The sequence below is a fragment of the Macaca fascicularis genome, chromosome 9 (genome assembly GCF_037993035.2).
Source record: "Macaca fascicularis isolate 582-1 chromosome 9, T2T-MFA8v1.1".
Lineage (NCBI taxonomy): Eukaryota > Metazoa > Chordata > Mammalia > Primates > Cercopithecidae > Macaca > Macaca fascicularis.
The window spans coordinates 137,061,702-137,076,804 of NC_088383.1; the positions used below are offsets into that span (position 1 = coordinate 137,061,702).

General features: G+C 44.7%; 1 protein-coding gene across 3 annotated transcripts in view; it reads right to left on the reverse strand.

Annotated features, from left to right (window-relative positions):
• Nucleotides 1–15,103, reverse strand: part of MKI67 (marker of proliferation Ki-67) — a 29,732-nt gene continuing 14,629 nt past the window's right edge. For all 3 annotated transcript variants that reach the window (XM_074000826.1, XM_005566746.4, XM_005566744.4), the window contains 5 exons: nt 14,929–15,100; nt 12,044–12,199; nt 4,252–11,087; nt 2,627–3,061; nt 1–651 (listed from right to left, as the gene is read on the reverse strand). In XM_074000826.1, coding sequence (XP_073856927.1) covers nt 586–651; nt 2,627–3,061; nt 4,252–11,087; nt 12,044–12,199; nt 14,929–15,100 — 7,665 coding nt within the window. In that variant the 3' untranslated portion in view covers nt 1–585. The remainder of the gene's footprint in view (nt 652–2,626; nt 3,062–4,251; nt 11,088–12,043; nt 12,200–14,928; nt 15,101–15,103) is intronic.

Genomic DNA, 15,103 nt, shown 5'->3' on the forward strand with positions numbered 1-15,103 from the left:
TCATTCTCTAAAGCACTTTATTTTCAGAAAGGACACCAAAAATAGGACTGTCCTGTGCAGATGTCCAATTGCCTTAATGTGGGGAGCAAATGCCCTGGGCCTAGCCATTGGAGACAGATCTTAAAAGCTCCATTCATCGGTGCACTCACCCTCTCATTCATGTTTACCAAGTGCCTGCTCAGTGCTGGGACAGACGAGCATAGATGTTCCTGCCATCGTGCCCTGGAGGACACAGGCAAACATTTAAACAATGACAGTGTGGCAAGGGTCACAGTTAAGGCTGCTGTAGGGTGGCTGTGGGTGATGATAGACCTCAAGGCTTCATTCCGCAAAGCTGAGAGCAAAGCATGGTCCAAACTCCTTCCCAAAGCCCCCAGTGTTCAACTGTTCTCAGTCCAGGAGCCCAGCAGTGCTCCCCGTGGAGTTTACGAGGCCGATTCAGACCCAGCAAATCTAAAGTTTTCTTCCCTTAAGCAGATTGACAGTCTTACTTACAGAATTCACTTGTAATTTATGACAAAAACTGTACTAGAACTTATCACAAAACTAACTTTATTATATTTTTCCCAGTTCGATTTTTTTTTGTTAAGTATCTTCACTGTCCCGGTGACTTCTGGTTCTTATTTTCTTGACGTACACAATGTCCTCAGCCTGTGTGGGAAGGAAAAAAAAAGATCTCTTAAGTAATTTAAACACCCATTTTTGTAATCGACCTCCTCTGCAAAACGTCAAAGGCTTACTAGGTATTATGCTGGTCCTTAGTTGTAGAAAATGAATGTTGAGGCTGGAAATAAGTTTTAAAATATATTCCATTAACGTTGTTTTTCTTGACTTGAACTGCTTTTATTATGCAGTTTACACTTAAATAATGTGATCTTTTCATACAAAAGTTCCTAATGCATTTTAAGCTAATACATAATAAAACAAAATTTCTTCATCAATGCACACATTTTCACAAACTAAAAAATGTCACTCAGAAAAAGTGAATCCAACCAGGACTAAGTCTTTTGGGTCTTCTAAACCAAGCAGCTCCCAAAGACAGAACTATCCCCAACTTGCACGCAGGGGACCTGCCTTGGCCTTCACTCTTGCAGTTCTCACCTCTTGGCTAAGGGGGAGGGACCATGGTGAAAAGCATGGCTATAAGCTTCTTACTGGAAAAAATCTGTTATATATGCATTTTCTAGGACTACCGACACCCACCGAAGAACTCAGCAATAGAGGAGCATGTATGTGTTGGACGTCTCCTGGGTGCTTGTGTGTGAGAAGAGGCTGGAACGCGCCTGGCAGAACACACCGGGCCTGGCTCAGTCTTGGGCCTGGTTGCTCTGTGTTTAGGAATCACCCTAGTTAAAAGATTTGCTTTCACCCTTCTTTTGTTTCATTCTGATGAAGCAGCACCTTCCAGACTGTGAATTTGGTGAGCGCCTAGAGCCTGTGTTTTATTGTAAGATGGACGGGTGAACGTGCTCACCCACATCAGCTGTTGCATCCCTGGTGTCCCTGTGGTCTCTAGGACCTCGTCTGGCACTGTCAGATGTCTTCTGCTTCCAGCCTGCCCCAGAAGTAGTCTCTGACTTAGGACACCTGTGTGGGCATCAGTGTCCTTGTTGAGCCTCCCCTCTTCCCTCTCTGGAACAGTCTATGGGCATCTCCCCACTAGGACTTCCTGCCCACCATCCAGACACACAAGCCCTCCGCCTCCACTGGCTGCCTGGCTATGCAGCAGGTATTGGGGAATCTTTCCTCTTCTCGGCAGTTGAAGCTTCCTAATTTGTGCTGAAGGTCTGTCTGGACAGCTGTACTTGCCAGAATTCTGTATCTGAAGAGGTTATTGCTACATCAGTTTCGTTTGCTGAACTCACAATATGGTAGTTTTAGGTCCAAATTTTGTGTGTGCTAAGAATTACACTTATACCACTCACAAACAGGGAGCAATTCAACCTATTTTTATTTTAGCTAAATCAAGTATTCCCCAGAAGAACACTAATGGAATCTAATCATTCTTATCGATTTGTCCACATGCTTGTAATTATGTGTGGCTAAACTTGATGTGATTTCAGTAGCACTTAAAGCTCATTAGCTTAGATAGTCTCTGGCTAGAGGGGGGTTGGAGGGCAGAAGCACTCCCCACTGATCAGGAATTCTCACATAGTCAGCGTGTGTCTCAGGGCCACCCCAACCTCTGTTCCTTCTACCTTTCCAAAGAATTCCTTGGACATTTTTCTGTTTCAATAGTTTGTTTTTTTTTGGGGGGGGGGGAAGAACTTTTCTGTTTCAATAGGTGTTTTTGAACTACAGAAAGGCTGAAGACAGCTACCTGCAATTGTATCATGAGGTACATCATAAGCAGTCAATTAGCCACTAGACAAATTCCTTTTCTTTCTGAAGAAAGTCTTCATAATGTGAATTTGCTATTTGAAGTGGAATCCCCAAAGCAGACACAACAAAATATAACTAAAATGACAAAACGTATGTCTTAGGATAATGCTCCTTCCATGAATGTAACTGGGAGCTGGCAGAGGGCTGTTGAAAATAATGCTTTTTGTTTGCCTTTGCAACCTTGGGCAAAAAAATAGATCAAAACACTGTCTCTTCTAAAAACGGAAAACAGTAAATAGCTTACCTTCTTTGGATTTTCTGCACACCTCTTGACACTCCGCGTTACTCTCTGCACAGATTCACTCTCCAAAGTGCTTGCTGCAGACTGGCTTTTCGTCTTTCTTGATCTCAAACACATGGAGTCTGAATTTCCTGCTTCTCCTTTCCCTTCCTGATTCTGCATGAGAACCCCTGCGCTCTTCTGCCCTCCGCTCTCCTCTGCCACCTTAGGCTGGGAGCTCTTATTCGGTCTCACAGACCTCAAGCACCTTTTGTTTTCACTGACTTTGCCTCTAGGTATGGGTTTCCAGGCTCCGTCATCTGGATTCTGAATGTCCATCTCTGGGGAGGTCTTCATTTCATTTCTGTTTATTTCTATTCTTTCTGCTAATACCAGGACCTCAGTTATTTGCTGTTCTACATCAGTCTTATTTTGGCGTCTGGAGCGCAGGGATATTCCCTAAAGAAATGAGAAGACATCCACAGAATTCCAATAATTAGTAAAACAAATTCAAAATTCAACAGGGAGAACAATCAACAATAGTAAACTAAAAGGAGAAATCATTTGAAAATTACTCACTGATGAATTTTCTAAGAAACCTGTCATCTAAGATAGTCAAGGTAATGCCTTGGTACTTTGTTCCTATGGAGAAATGACTGTCTCTGCTGACAAATTACAAATAAGGCATTCAGGATAAATTTCAATAACAATGCCTAAAAAGACATATATCAACTCTAATTTTTACAGTTTATAGAAAGAAGCTCCATTATTCATTCATTTACAGAGAGTAAATGAACTCCTATTCCTTTAACCATCACTGCTAAGGCAGAATAGGAAATTACCATTTCTGGAGTTTCCCCAAACTTCTCCGGATGCAGTAGGAACCTCTCTAACAGTCCAGACAGTTCCCCCCTTCTCAAGAATACACACTCCCTATCGATATTGTTCTGATAGTTAAAATAGTGACATAGATATTATTTTTAACCCAGTCCTGGTCTTGGTGACAGTATCTAGAACATAGAACTGAACCACCCACCTATCCTCTGATCAATTTTTCAAACATATGAAGATGAACATTACTCATTTGGCTCTTGAGAAACTCTTCTAAGTTTGCATTAATCATTTTATCATTTTTGACTCGTTCTTTTCCCAAATTAGTCTGTTCCCTTTATAGGTCCCAAGAAGATTCTTTACCATGGCCTGCAGTTGTTCACTGTGTTAAATGAAACCCATTTGGGAAATAACCACTTATTTTTTTTTTTTTTTTTTGAGACAGAGTCTCGCTTAGTCGCCCAGGCTGGAGTGCAGTGGCGCGATCTCGGCTCACTGCAAGCTCCGCCTCCCGGGTTCACGCCATTCTCCTGCCTCAGCCTCCCGAGTAGCTGGGACTACAGGCGCCCGCCGCCTCGCCCGGCTAATTTTTGCATTTTTAGTAGAGACGGGGTTTCACAGTGTTAGCCAGGATGGTCTCGATCTCCTGACCTTGTGATCCGCCCGCCTCGGCCTCCCAAAGTGCTGGGATTACAGGCGTGAGCCACCGCGCCCGGCCATGATAACCACTTATAATGTCAGGTTACATGCAAAGTATAACACAGAAACTGACAACTATCCAAGATGATATTGGGTGATGCTGTAATACTTCCTCTCACCTTATTTTCAGGGACCGAGTCTTGTAATTTGTGTTCCTCTTTGTTGGTTTTCATGTTGTTGCTGTTCAGCTCTACCACAGGTTCAATTCTTTTTGCAGAAGTCCTCAAACTTCTCTTCATGATGACCATGGGTTCCGGTGATTTGCCTCTCGCCCTGGGAGCAACCCTCTGCTTCTTGCTGGCTGGCAGCTCCTCCGTGATCTCCTCCGGCGCAGGCATGCAGCGCAGCCTCTTGGTTCCTGTGGCGCTTCCATCTTTGCCACCTCCGCTCTTGAAGGGCAGTGGGGGCAGGAAAGTGTTGCTTTTGCTCTGTGATTTTACAGGGTCTGTGGTACTTACCAGGTCTGCCACGGGTTCTACTTTAGGGGCCCGAAGAACTCTTCTGGATGTTTTTAGAGGTTTTCCACTGTCAGGTGTTTTCTTTGGAGCGCTTGTAAAGCTATCAGCAGCACCATTTGCCAGTTCCTCAGTGTGGCCTGGTGTTGGAGAGAGCTCTGGGAAGCTGGCCAGATCTTCTAGGGGTTGGGCCTTTTCCTTAGGTGCTCTTGGCCGTCTCCTGCTGCCAATTACATCTTCTGCGTCCAGCTTCCGCTTTACAGGTTGCTGAAATGCTTTCATGCCTTTGTCCTCGCCTACCGGCTCTTTGTCGGTGTGCGCGGTCTCCCCTGATGTCTGTGTGAGACTGCCGACTGCTAACAGCTCCTCCTTCACTGCTACTTTCTGGGCACGTGTCCTGGGCCGTCTCTTTGAACTTGTTGCAGTGTCTACTAGTTCTGGTGATGATTTGCAGGGTATTTTAGTGGTTTTGTCATCAGTCATTGATTCTTCAGTGTGACCCGGTGCTGGGTCTTTGAAGTCAGCCAGGTCCTCTAGGGCTTGGGCATTTTCCCTGGGTGCTCTTGGCCGTCTCCTGCTGCCAGTTACACTTGCTGCTGGAGCCAGTGTCTGTTTTGCAGATTCCTTCACTGCTTTGATGCCTTTATCTTCACCTACTGGTTCTTTATCTGCGTCCGTGGTTCCCCCTGATGTTTGTGTGAACTTAACTGCTGAAGGCTCTTCTTTTATTTGTACCTTCTGCACACGTGTCCTGAGATGCCTCCTTGTGCTTGCTGTGGTGTCTACTACTTCTACTGGGGGAGATTTGCAGGGTATTTTAGTGGCTTTGCCAGCAGTCAGTGGTTCCTGAGTGTGACCTGATGGTTCAGAGAGCTCTTTGAAGCCGGCCGGGTCTTCTAGGGGTTGGGCCTTTTCCTTAGGTGCTCTTGGCCTTCTCCTGCTGGGTTCCTCTTCTACTGGGTTCGGTTTCTTCTTTGCACGTTGTTTAAATACTTTGATGCCTTCATCACCACTTGCTAATTCTTTGTGTGTGTGTGTGCTTTGCCCTGATGTTTGTGTGAGCCTCTCAAGTGCTGAGAGCTCCTCTTTCACTTCTTTCCTGAGACGTGTCTTGGGGTATCTCTTTGTGCTCGTGGCAGTGTCTGCTGGTTCTGCTGGGGGAGATTTGCAGGGCATTGTTGTGTTTTTGTCAACAGTCATTGACTGTTCAGTGTGACCTGGTGCTGGGAAGAGCTCTCTGAAGCCAGTCAGGTCTTCTAGAGCACTGGCCTTTTCCTTACGAGTTCTCAGCTGCCTCTTGCTACCAGTTACATTTGCTGCTGGGTCCAGGATCTGCTTTGGAGACTCCTTAAATGCTTTGATGCTCTTACTATCTCCTGTTGGCTCTGTGTGTGTTTGCGTAGTCTTCCCTGACGTCCGTGTGAGCTTGTTGACCGCTAGGGGCTCTTCTTTCATGTCCACTTTCACCAGGGATATCTTGAGCCTTTGCTTGGAGCTTCTTGAGGTTTTGAATGACTCTGGCTGTGGAGATTTGCATGATACTTCTGTCATTTTGTCATCAGTCATTGATTCCTCAGTGTGACCTGGTGTTTGGAAGAGCTCTTTGAAGCCAGCCAGGTCCTCTAGAGCCTCAGCCTTTTCCTTAGGAGTTTGTGGCCGTCTCTTGCTGCCAGGTAAATTTCCCGGCAGGTCCAGATTCTGCACTAGAATTTCCATAAATGTGTTATTTTTCTCATCACTTACTGCTGGTTTGGGTGTGTCCATGGCTTTGCCTGCTGACGGCGTTAGTTTCCTGAGTGCTAAAAATTCTTCCTCTACGTCTGCTTTCCTGAGACTTCTTTTGGGCTGTTGCTTTGTGCTTGCTGGGGTGTCTGCTGGGTCTGGTTGTGGAGATTTGCAGGGCATTTTGGTAGTTTTCTCATCAGTCGTGGGCTTGTCAGTGCCTGGTGTCTGGAAGAGCTCTTTGAAGCCAGTCAGATCCTCCAGAGGCTGGGCCTTTTCCTTAGGAGTTTGTGGCCGTCTCTTGCTGCGAGGTAAATTTCCTGGCAGGTCCAATTTCTGCACTGGAGTTCCCAGAAATGCTTTCATGTCTTTCTCATCGCCTCCTGATGGTTTGGGCGTGTGCATGGCTTTCCCTACTGACGGTGTTAGCTTCCTGAGTGCTAAGAATTCTTCCTCTACATCTGCTTTCCTAAGACTTCTCTTGGACTGTGGCTTGAAGATTGTTGGTGTGTCCACTGGGTCTGGTTGTGGAGATCTGCAGGCTATTTTGGTAGTTTTCTCATGAGTCGTGGGCTTGTCAGTGCATATTGGTGTCTGAAAGAGCTCTTTCAAGCCAGCCAGGTCTTCTAGGGGTTGGGCTTTTCTCTTAGGAGTTCTCAGCTGCTTCTTGCTACCAGTTACACTTGCTGCTGGGTCCAGTCTCTGTTTTGCAGTTTCCTTAAACGCTTTGATGCTTTTATCCTCACCTTCTGGTACTTTGTCTGTGTGTGTGGTCTGTGTGAGCTTCTTCAGGGCTGAGAGCTCTTTCTCTACATCCCTTTTCCCCAAAGGCGTTTTGGGCCGCCTTCTTGTGCTTGTTGGGGTGTCCACTGATTCTGGTGGTGGAGATTTGCAGGCTATTTTGGTAGTTTTGTCATCAGTCGTTGATTCCTCAGTGGGACCTGGTGTCTGGAAGAGCTCTTTGAAGCCGGCCAGGTCTTCTAGTGATCGCGCCTCTTCCTTAGGTGTTCTTGGCCACCTCTTCATCCCAGTTCCATAGTTTGCTGGGTCCAGCATCTGCTTTGCAGATTCCTTAAACACTTTGATGCTCTTTCCATCTCCTGCTGTCTCTCTGTGTGTCTGTGTGGTCTTCCCCGACGTCTGTGTGAGTTTGCTGACTGGTAGGACCTCTTCTTTCACGCCTACTTTCCCCAAGGATGTCTTGAGTCGTCGCTTGGAGCTTGTTGGGGTTTTGACTGGGTCTGGTTGTGGAGAATTGCAGTATACTTCTGTGATTTTGTCGTCAGTCATTGATTTCTCAGTGTGACTTGGTGTCTGGAAGAGCTCTTTGAAGCCAGCCAGGTCTTCTAGAGCCTTGGCCTTTTCTTTAGTAGTCTGTGGCCATCTCTTGCTGCCAGGTAAATTTCCTGGCAGGTCCAGTTTCTGCACTGGAGTCCCCACAAATGTGTTGATGACTTTCTCTTCACCTACTGCTGGTTTAGGCGTGTGCATGGCTTTGCCTGCTGATGGTGTTAGTTCCCTGAATGCTAAAAATTCTTCCTCTACGTCTGCTTTCTTGAGGCTTCTCTTGGGCCGTTGTTTTGTGCTTGTTGGGGTGTCCACTGGGTCCGGTTGTGGAGATTTGCAGAGTATTTTGGTAGTTTTCTCATCAGTCGTGGGGTTATCAGTGCATGGTGTCTGGAAAAGCTCTCTGAACCCAGTCAGGTCTTCTAGAGTCTGAGCCTTTTCCTTAGGAGTTTGTAGCCGTCTCTTGCTGCCAGGTAAATTTTCTGGCGGGTCTAGTTTCTGCACTGGAGTTCCCGTAAATGTGTTGATGTCTTTCTCTTCACCTCCTGCTGGTTTGGGTGTGTGCATGGCTTTGTCTGCTGATGGTGTTCGTTTCCTAAATGCTAAAAATTCTTCTTCAACATCTGCTTTCCTGAGACTTCTCTTGGGCTGTGGCTTGGAGCTTGTTGGGGTGTCCACCGGGTCTGGTTGTGAAGATCTGTAGGATATTTTGGTAGTTTTTTCGTTAGTCATTGATTCCTTAGTGTGACCAGATGTCTGGAAGAGCTCTTTGAAGCCGGCCAGGTCTTCACGGACTTCAGACTTTCCCTTAGGCGTTCTCGGTTGCCTCTTGCTGCCAGTTAGACTTGCTGCTGAATCTAAGATCTGCTTTGGAGACTCCATAAATGCTTTGATGCTCTTACCATCTCCTGTTGGCTCTGTGTGTGTGTGTGTAGTCTCCCCTGATGTCTGTGTGAGCTCGCCAACTGCTCGGAGCTCTTCTTTCACGCCCACTTTCCCCAGGGATGTCTTCAGCCGTCCCTTGGAGCTTGCTGGGGTTTTGTCTGGGTCTGGTTGTGAAGATTTGCAGGCTACTTTGGCAGTTTTATCATTAGCCATTGATTCCTCAGTGTGACTTGGTGTCTGGAAGAGCTCTTTAAAGCCAGACAGGTCTTCTAGAGCCTGGGCCTTTTCCTTGGGAGTTTGTAGCCGTCTCTTGCTGCCAGTTAAGTTCTCTGGGAGGTCCAGTTTCTGCACTGGAGTTCCCACAAATGCATTGATATTTTTCTCATCACTTACTGCTGGTTTGGGTATGTGCATGGCTTTGCCTGCTGATGGCGTTCGTTTCTTGAGTGCTAAGAATTCTTCTTCTACATCCACTTTCCTGAGACTTCTCTTGGACTGTGGCTTGGAGCTTGTTGGTGTGTCCACTGGGTCTGGTTGTGGAGATCTGCAGGCTATTTTGGTAGTTTTCTCATGAGTCGTGGGCTTGTCAGTGCATATTGGTGTCTGAAAGAGCTCTTTCAAGCCAGCCAGGTCTTCTAGGGGTTGGGCTTTTCTCTTAGGAGTTCTCGGCTGCCTCTTGCTACCAGTTACACTTGCTGCTGGGTCCAGTCTCTGTTTTGCAGTTTCCTTAAACGCTTTGATGCTTTTATCCTCACCTTCTGGTACTTTGTCTGTGTGTGTGGTCTGTGTGAGCTTCTTCAGAGCTGAGAGCTCTTTCTGTACATCCCTTTTCCCCAAAGGTGTCTTGGGCTGCCTTCTTGTGCTTGTTGGGGTGTCTGCTAATTCTGGTGGAGAAGATTTGCAGGGCATTTTAGTAGTTTTGCCAGCAGCCACTGCTTCCTCAGTATGACCAGGTGTCTGGAAGAGCTCTTTAAAGCCAGTCAGGTCTTCCAGAGCCTGGGCCTTTTCCTTAGGAGTATGTGGCCATCTCTTGTTGCCAGTTAAGTTCTCTGTCAGGTCCAGTTTCTGCACTGGAGTTCCCACAAATGTGTTGATGCCTTTCTCTTCACCTACTGCTGGTTTAGGTATGTGCATGGCTTTGCCGGCTGCCGGTGTTAGTTTCCTGAATGCTAAGAATTCTCCCTCTACATCTGCTTTCCTGAGACTTCTCTTGGGCCGTTGCTTTGTGCTTGTTGGGGTGTCCACTGGGTCTGGCTGTGGAGATTTGCAGGATATTTTAGTGGTTTTGCCGGCAGCCACTAATTCCTCAGTAAGAACAGGAGTCTGGAATAGTTCTTTAAAGCCAGCCAGGTCTTCTAGAGCCTGGGCCTTTCCCTTGGGAGTTTGCAGCTGTCTCTTGCTGCCAGGTAAAGTTCCTGGCAGGTCCAGTTTCTGCACTGGAGTTCCCATAAAAGCTTTAATATCTTTCTCATCACCTCCTGTTGGTTTGGGTGTGTGCATGGTTTTCCCTGCTGATGGTGTTAGTTTCCTGAGTGCTAAGAATTCTTCCTCTACATCTGCTTTCCTGAGACCTCTCTTAGGCCGTTGCCTTGTGCTTGTTGGAGTGTCCACTGATTCTGGTGGTGGAGATTTGCAGGCTATTTTGGTAGTTTTCTCTTTAGTCATTGATTCCTCAGTGGAACCTGGTGTCTGGAAGAGCTCTTTGAAGCCGGCCAGGTCTTCTAGTGATCGCGCCTCTTCCTTAGGCGTTCTTGGCCACTTCTTCATTCCAGTTACACAGGCTGCTGGGTCCAGGATCTGCTTTGGAGACTCCTTAAACATTCTGATGTTCTTGCCATCTTCTGCTGGCTCTCTGTGTGTGTGCGTGGTTTCCTCTGACGTCCGTGTGAGCTTGCCGACTGCTAAGAGCTCTTCTTTCACACCCACTTTCCCCAGGGATGCCTTCAGCTGTTGTTTTATGTGTGTTGGGGTGTTTATTCGTTCTGGTTGTAATGACTGGCAGGGCATTTTAGTGATTTTGCCCTTCTCACTCTTTGGTGCCTTGGCATGATCTTGGGTTTGGAGGAGATCCTGGCCACATGTCGTGTCTTTCGTGTGTTCTGTATCAGGCAAGCTCTTGAGGTCTGTCAGATCAGACGTTGGTTCACATTTCGGACCCCAAGTTCTTCTTGATCTCTTCACTGCTTTCGTCTTTTCATCATTTTCTTTTAATTCAATATTTTCCTTATATGTCTCAAAAGGTCTTTCTATTTCCTTCATCTCTCCTTCTCTCCTTTGTTGTAGTAGTGTTGCCTTCTGACATCTTTTTAGGATGCGCTCAACAATGTCTGTATTTGTTTCTTCACTCTTACTTTCTATAGGTAGCTTCTGTATACTTCTGAACTCCATAGACCTTCTTAACTTGTTTACGATGGATACTGTTTTTGAAGGCTCTGTCTCAGTATCTGAAGTTTTCGTCTCCACGGAAGTTATTTTGTAGGTGTTCCTGGGAGTTTTTGCTATGTTTCCATTTTCTCTAATAGACTGCCGTCTTAAGGGAGGGCTTGCAGAGCATTTATCAGATGGCTGTTTTGCTGAATTCTGTGCACTGAAGAGCGCATTTCCTCCTGAAATAAAAACATATACAATAAATACATTCTATTAGTGTCTCATGTCAATCGAGTATTATAGCCTCATAAAATATAGTAAAAAACTAAATATTCAGCTTCGTATTCACTTAACAACGAGGCTACTTATGTGTCTATAAATCTGTTTTATTAGAGCCATGCACAATTAAGAATATTATTTGGTGCTATAGTGGGGTCATCATTAAGTTGGATGCTGAAATGATTATAGAAGGTAAAAATATTGCTTAAGAAGGATCCTCCAAAGGTTGCCATGCCCTGTGTCATTGACATAAATATAGGCATTTTTTCCTTCAAACATCAGAAACAAACAGCTGTTTCTTGCCTTAAATCACCAATAAAATAACATGGATTATCCTTGTGTGGTTAGGGTCCATATTACACAGGAAATATTTACCTACCACAAACATCTTCAGGGTAGCAAGCTGTTCCCTCTATGACAGGAACACAGTGACCAGTGCCAAATGAGAGATTAGACAGATTCTCATCTCCCATCTCACACTCATCCCGGGCCTGCTCCCACCTAGAAGGTTAGCAGGAATAATTGTACAGTATACAAACTGTTATCTAAAACTGTTATCTTTTGTTTTGTAATTGGCAATAATTTTGAATTTGAGTAATTTATATGTAAATATGGTGAGACACCATTATACTTTTTTGCTATGTCTCCCTGGTTACTTATAATAAAGAAGCCAAAAGTGTACACAGGTCATTTACACACATTAACGGAGTCTTTCTTTCTATGTAAGTCAATGAATGCCAATGTTAGTTCAACTGCTGATTGAAATCTCCCTTTCAATTACAACAGAGAAGACGGACATGGTATTTTCTGCCAGGAACATTTCTTTTAGAGAAGTAATATCATACTGCTTCTAAAAACATAATACTGTATGTTCCTATCCCAAAACATCACAGTGGTAGGAAACAAGGAAACCGACCAAAACTCTCTGAGGTGGGCAGCAGAGGTTCTTCTCCTGAATTAGTTGCTTGAACTTGTTTTCCAAGCAAATTCTCTGAATTTGAAATAGCGACATGACATGTGCTTGTCAACTGTGGTTGCTCCTTCACTGGGGTCTTGAACATTTCAGCTATTCCTGTTACATGAAGACATATGAAAAGTGATTGACATATTGCTAACATGCAAACAACCATCCCAGTCCTCACATGTAACATGCAAATGGTGGGAAATAACAGCAGATTCCTCCCTTGAATTCCTGGTACATAGGCCTCATAAAAAGGGTGATTCCATCAATAATGTATTCATTTTGTAAAAAAGAAAGCAAAAAGAAGATATGTTATGCTCTTTGCTTTGCTTTTCTTGGAAAGGAAACAAATGAAGTTAGTTGACCTCTGTGGTCCTTCTAACTAGACCCCACACCTGAGCTCTGGAGCACGGAAGCTGGTGATAGGCTCCTGAGACCCACAGGCCTCCCTGCTGGGATCTAGAGGCCAAATGCCTTCATGCTTCTCAAAGTCTTGGGTGCTCAGTTCTAGGTTTAAAATACAAATAACATGTGCCCACATTTTAGACAATGACAAAGAGCTGCCCATTTTTAGTACTGTCAAGTAATAATATATGTTTTTTAAAATTTTATATCATTATCATTCCATTTGGAATGATAGGAGGCCTCAGCCTCCCAAAGTGCTGGGATTATAGACGTGAGCCACCGTGCCGGCCATCCCCACTTTAAATTACACAAGTCAGGCTACAATTTACTGAGAGTGGGAATCGAGTGGAAACATTTCTTCAACAATCAATTGTTTACGGGAATCTTCTCATAGGGCTTTAAGAAAGTTAAGCCACCTAGGAAGTAAATCCTGAAGAAGCAAAATATTGCTCAATAACAACTGGTCCACACCTGGGATAAACTACTAGTGTAGCTGCAGGTAACATTTTAACACCAAAAAAAAGTAGTACTGATATAATCTCAGGAAAAAAATAATAACAAAGCAATTTATATAGAAGTTCAACTCTGCAAAACTCTTATCATCTCATGTCCTCCTTACTTGTATCATTCTGGCCTCACCGGATGCAAGTGCTATTTCAACCTGGCAGTCATACGCAAAATGTTCAGGGGAAGCCTGTTCTGAAAACTCCCTTCCAAACCAGTCCATTCACAAAAATCTCCCCTTCTACATAAAATGCCTAGGATTTAGTCTTCAGCAGATGCTAATGTTTTGTAATGATATTCACTCATACTAACAGGTGAGAACTGCTTGACTCTAGGAAACCATCTTAAAAGAAAGAACGGGCCAGGCGTGATGGCTCACGCCTATAATCCCAGCACTTTGGGAGGCTGAGGTGAGCAGATTAACGAGGTCAGGAGATACAGACCAGCCTGGCCAACATGGTGAAACCCTATCTCTACTAAAAATACAAAAATCAGCTGGGTGTGGTGGCACACACCTGTAGTCCCAGCTACTTGGGAGGCTGAGGCAGGAGAATTGCTTGAACCTGGGAGTTGGAGGCTGCAGTGAGCTGAGATTGTGCCACTGCACTCCAGTCTGGTGACTGAGAGAGACACTGTCTCAAAAAAAAAAAAAAAGAAAAACAAGGAACGCTGGGATGCTGGGGACAATCCACTGTCCCACACACTGAGTATTTAGCATTTTGTTTTTCCTAGAAAGTATTTTTGAGGGTTTGTTTTTAACATTTTGTAACACACATATTAGAACATTCATACATGTTCATAATTTACAAGAATACTCATATATACATATCTATATTTTTTGTTTTGGTCTTGTATTTTTGTCTTCTTGGTTTTTTAAAAAAGATTAATGAACTGATCCGAATATGACTCATCAGAGGGTATGTTGCATCCATTACGGAGGAGTACAACTCTTACAACTCAATCTGCTAGAAAACAACAATAAGATTCCCCCTGTTCAATTCAACTCTCACCACCCTTCCAAATAGTACACGGTAAAAACTACTGGACAAATTATACAACACAAAACCTACAATCGCTCTCCTGCCACCATCCCCACTTTATTTTATTTTTTAATTTTTTGAGACAGAGTTTCGCTCCTGTTGCCCAGGCTGGAGTACAATGTCGCAATCTCGGCTCACCACAACCTCTGTCTCCCGGGTTCAAGTGATTCTCCTGCCTCAGCCTCCCGAGTAGCTGGGACTACAGACATGCACTACCACACCCAGCTAATTTTGTATTTTTAGTAGAGACGGGGTTTCACCATGTTGGCCAGGATGGTCTCAAACTCCGGACCTCAGGTGATCCGCCCACCTCGGCCTCCCAAAGTGCTGGAATTACACGCGTGAGCCACCGTGCTGGCCATTCCCACTTTAAATTACACAAGTCAAGCCACAATTTACCCAGAGTGGGAATCGAGTGGAAACATTTCTTCAACAATCAATTGTTTATGGGAATCTTCTCATAGGGCTTTCTTTCAAGAAAGTTAAGCTACCTAGAAAGTAAATCCTGAAGAAGCAGAATATCGCTCAAAAACAACTGGTCCACACCTGGGATAAACTATTAGTGTAGCTGCAGGTATAACAAGTTAACTCTCTTCACTGCAAAGCACCTTCCAGCTTTCTATGTATACGCTGCTCTCCAGGGTAAAGATATGCATTTGACATTTCCACACCTATTTCACGCAGGACACGTGATCCCAAAAATTAGTAGAGACTTGTCCTTACAAGCCAAACCAGCTTTGTCTTCCCTGAACACTAAGACCCCAGAAAGGTGACTCAGTCGTTTTTTATAATCCCTTTCACAGCAGATGAACATAGTTAGCAAAACAAACATTAACACAGTAAAAAACAGTAGAGTCAAAAGATTTATAATATCTAAGGCTATGTTTTTACCTGAAAGATCTTCCTTAAAGTCCATTTTTTGGTTGGAAATGAAGTTGTTGAGCATTCTATAGGGTCGAGCAGGCACATGTACTTTTTCAGTATGAGCCTTCCCTATTATTATGGTACAAGGAGAGTTTGCATGGCCTGTACTAAATTGACTGTGAACTTCGCCCACAGGCTTCTG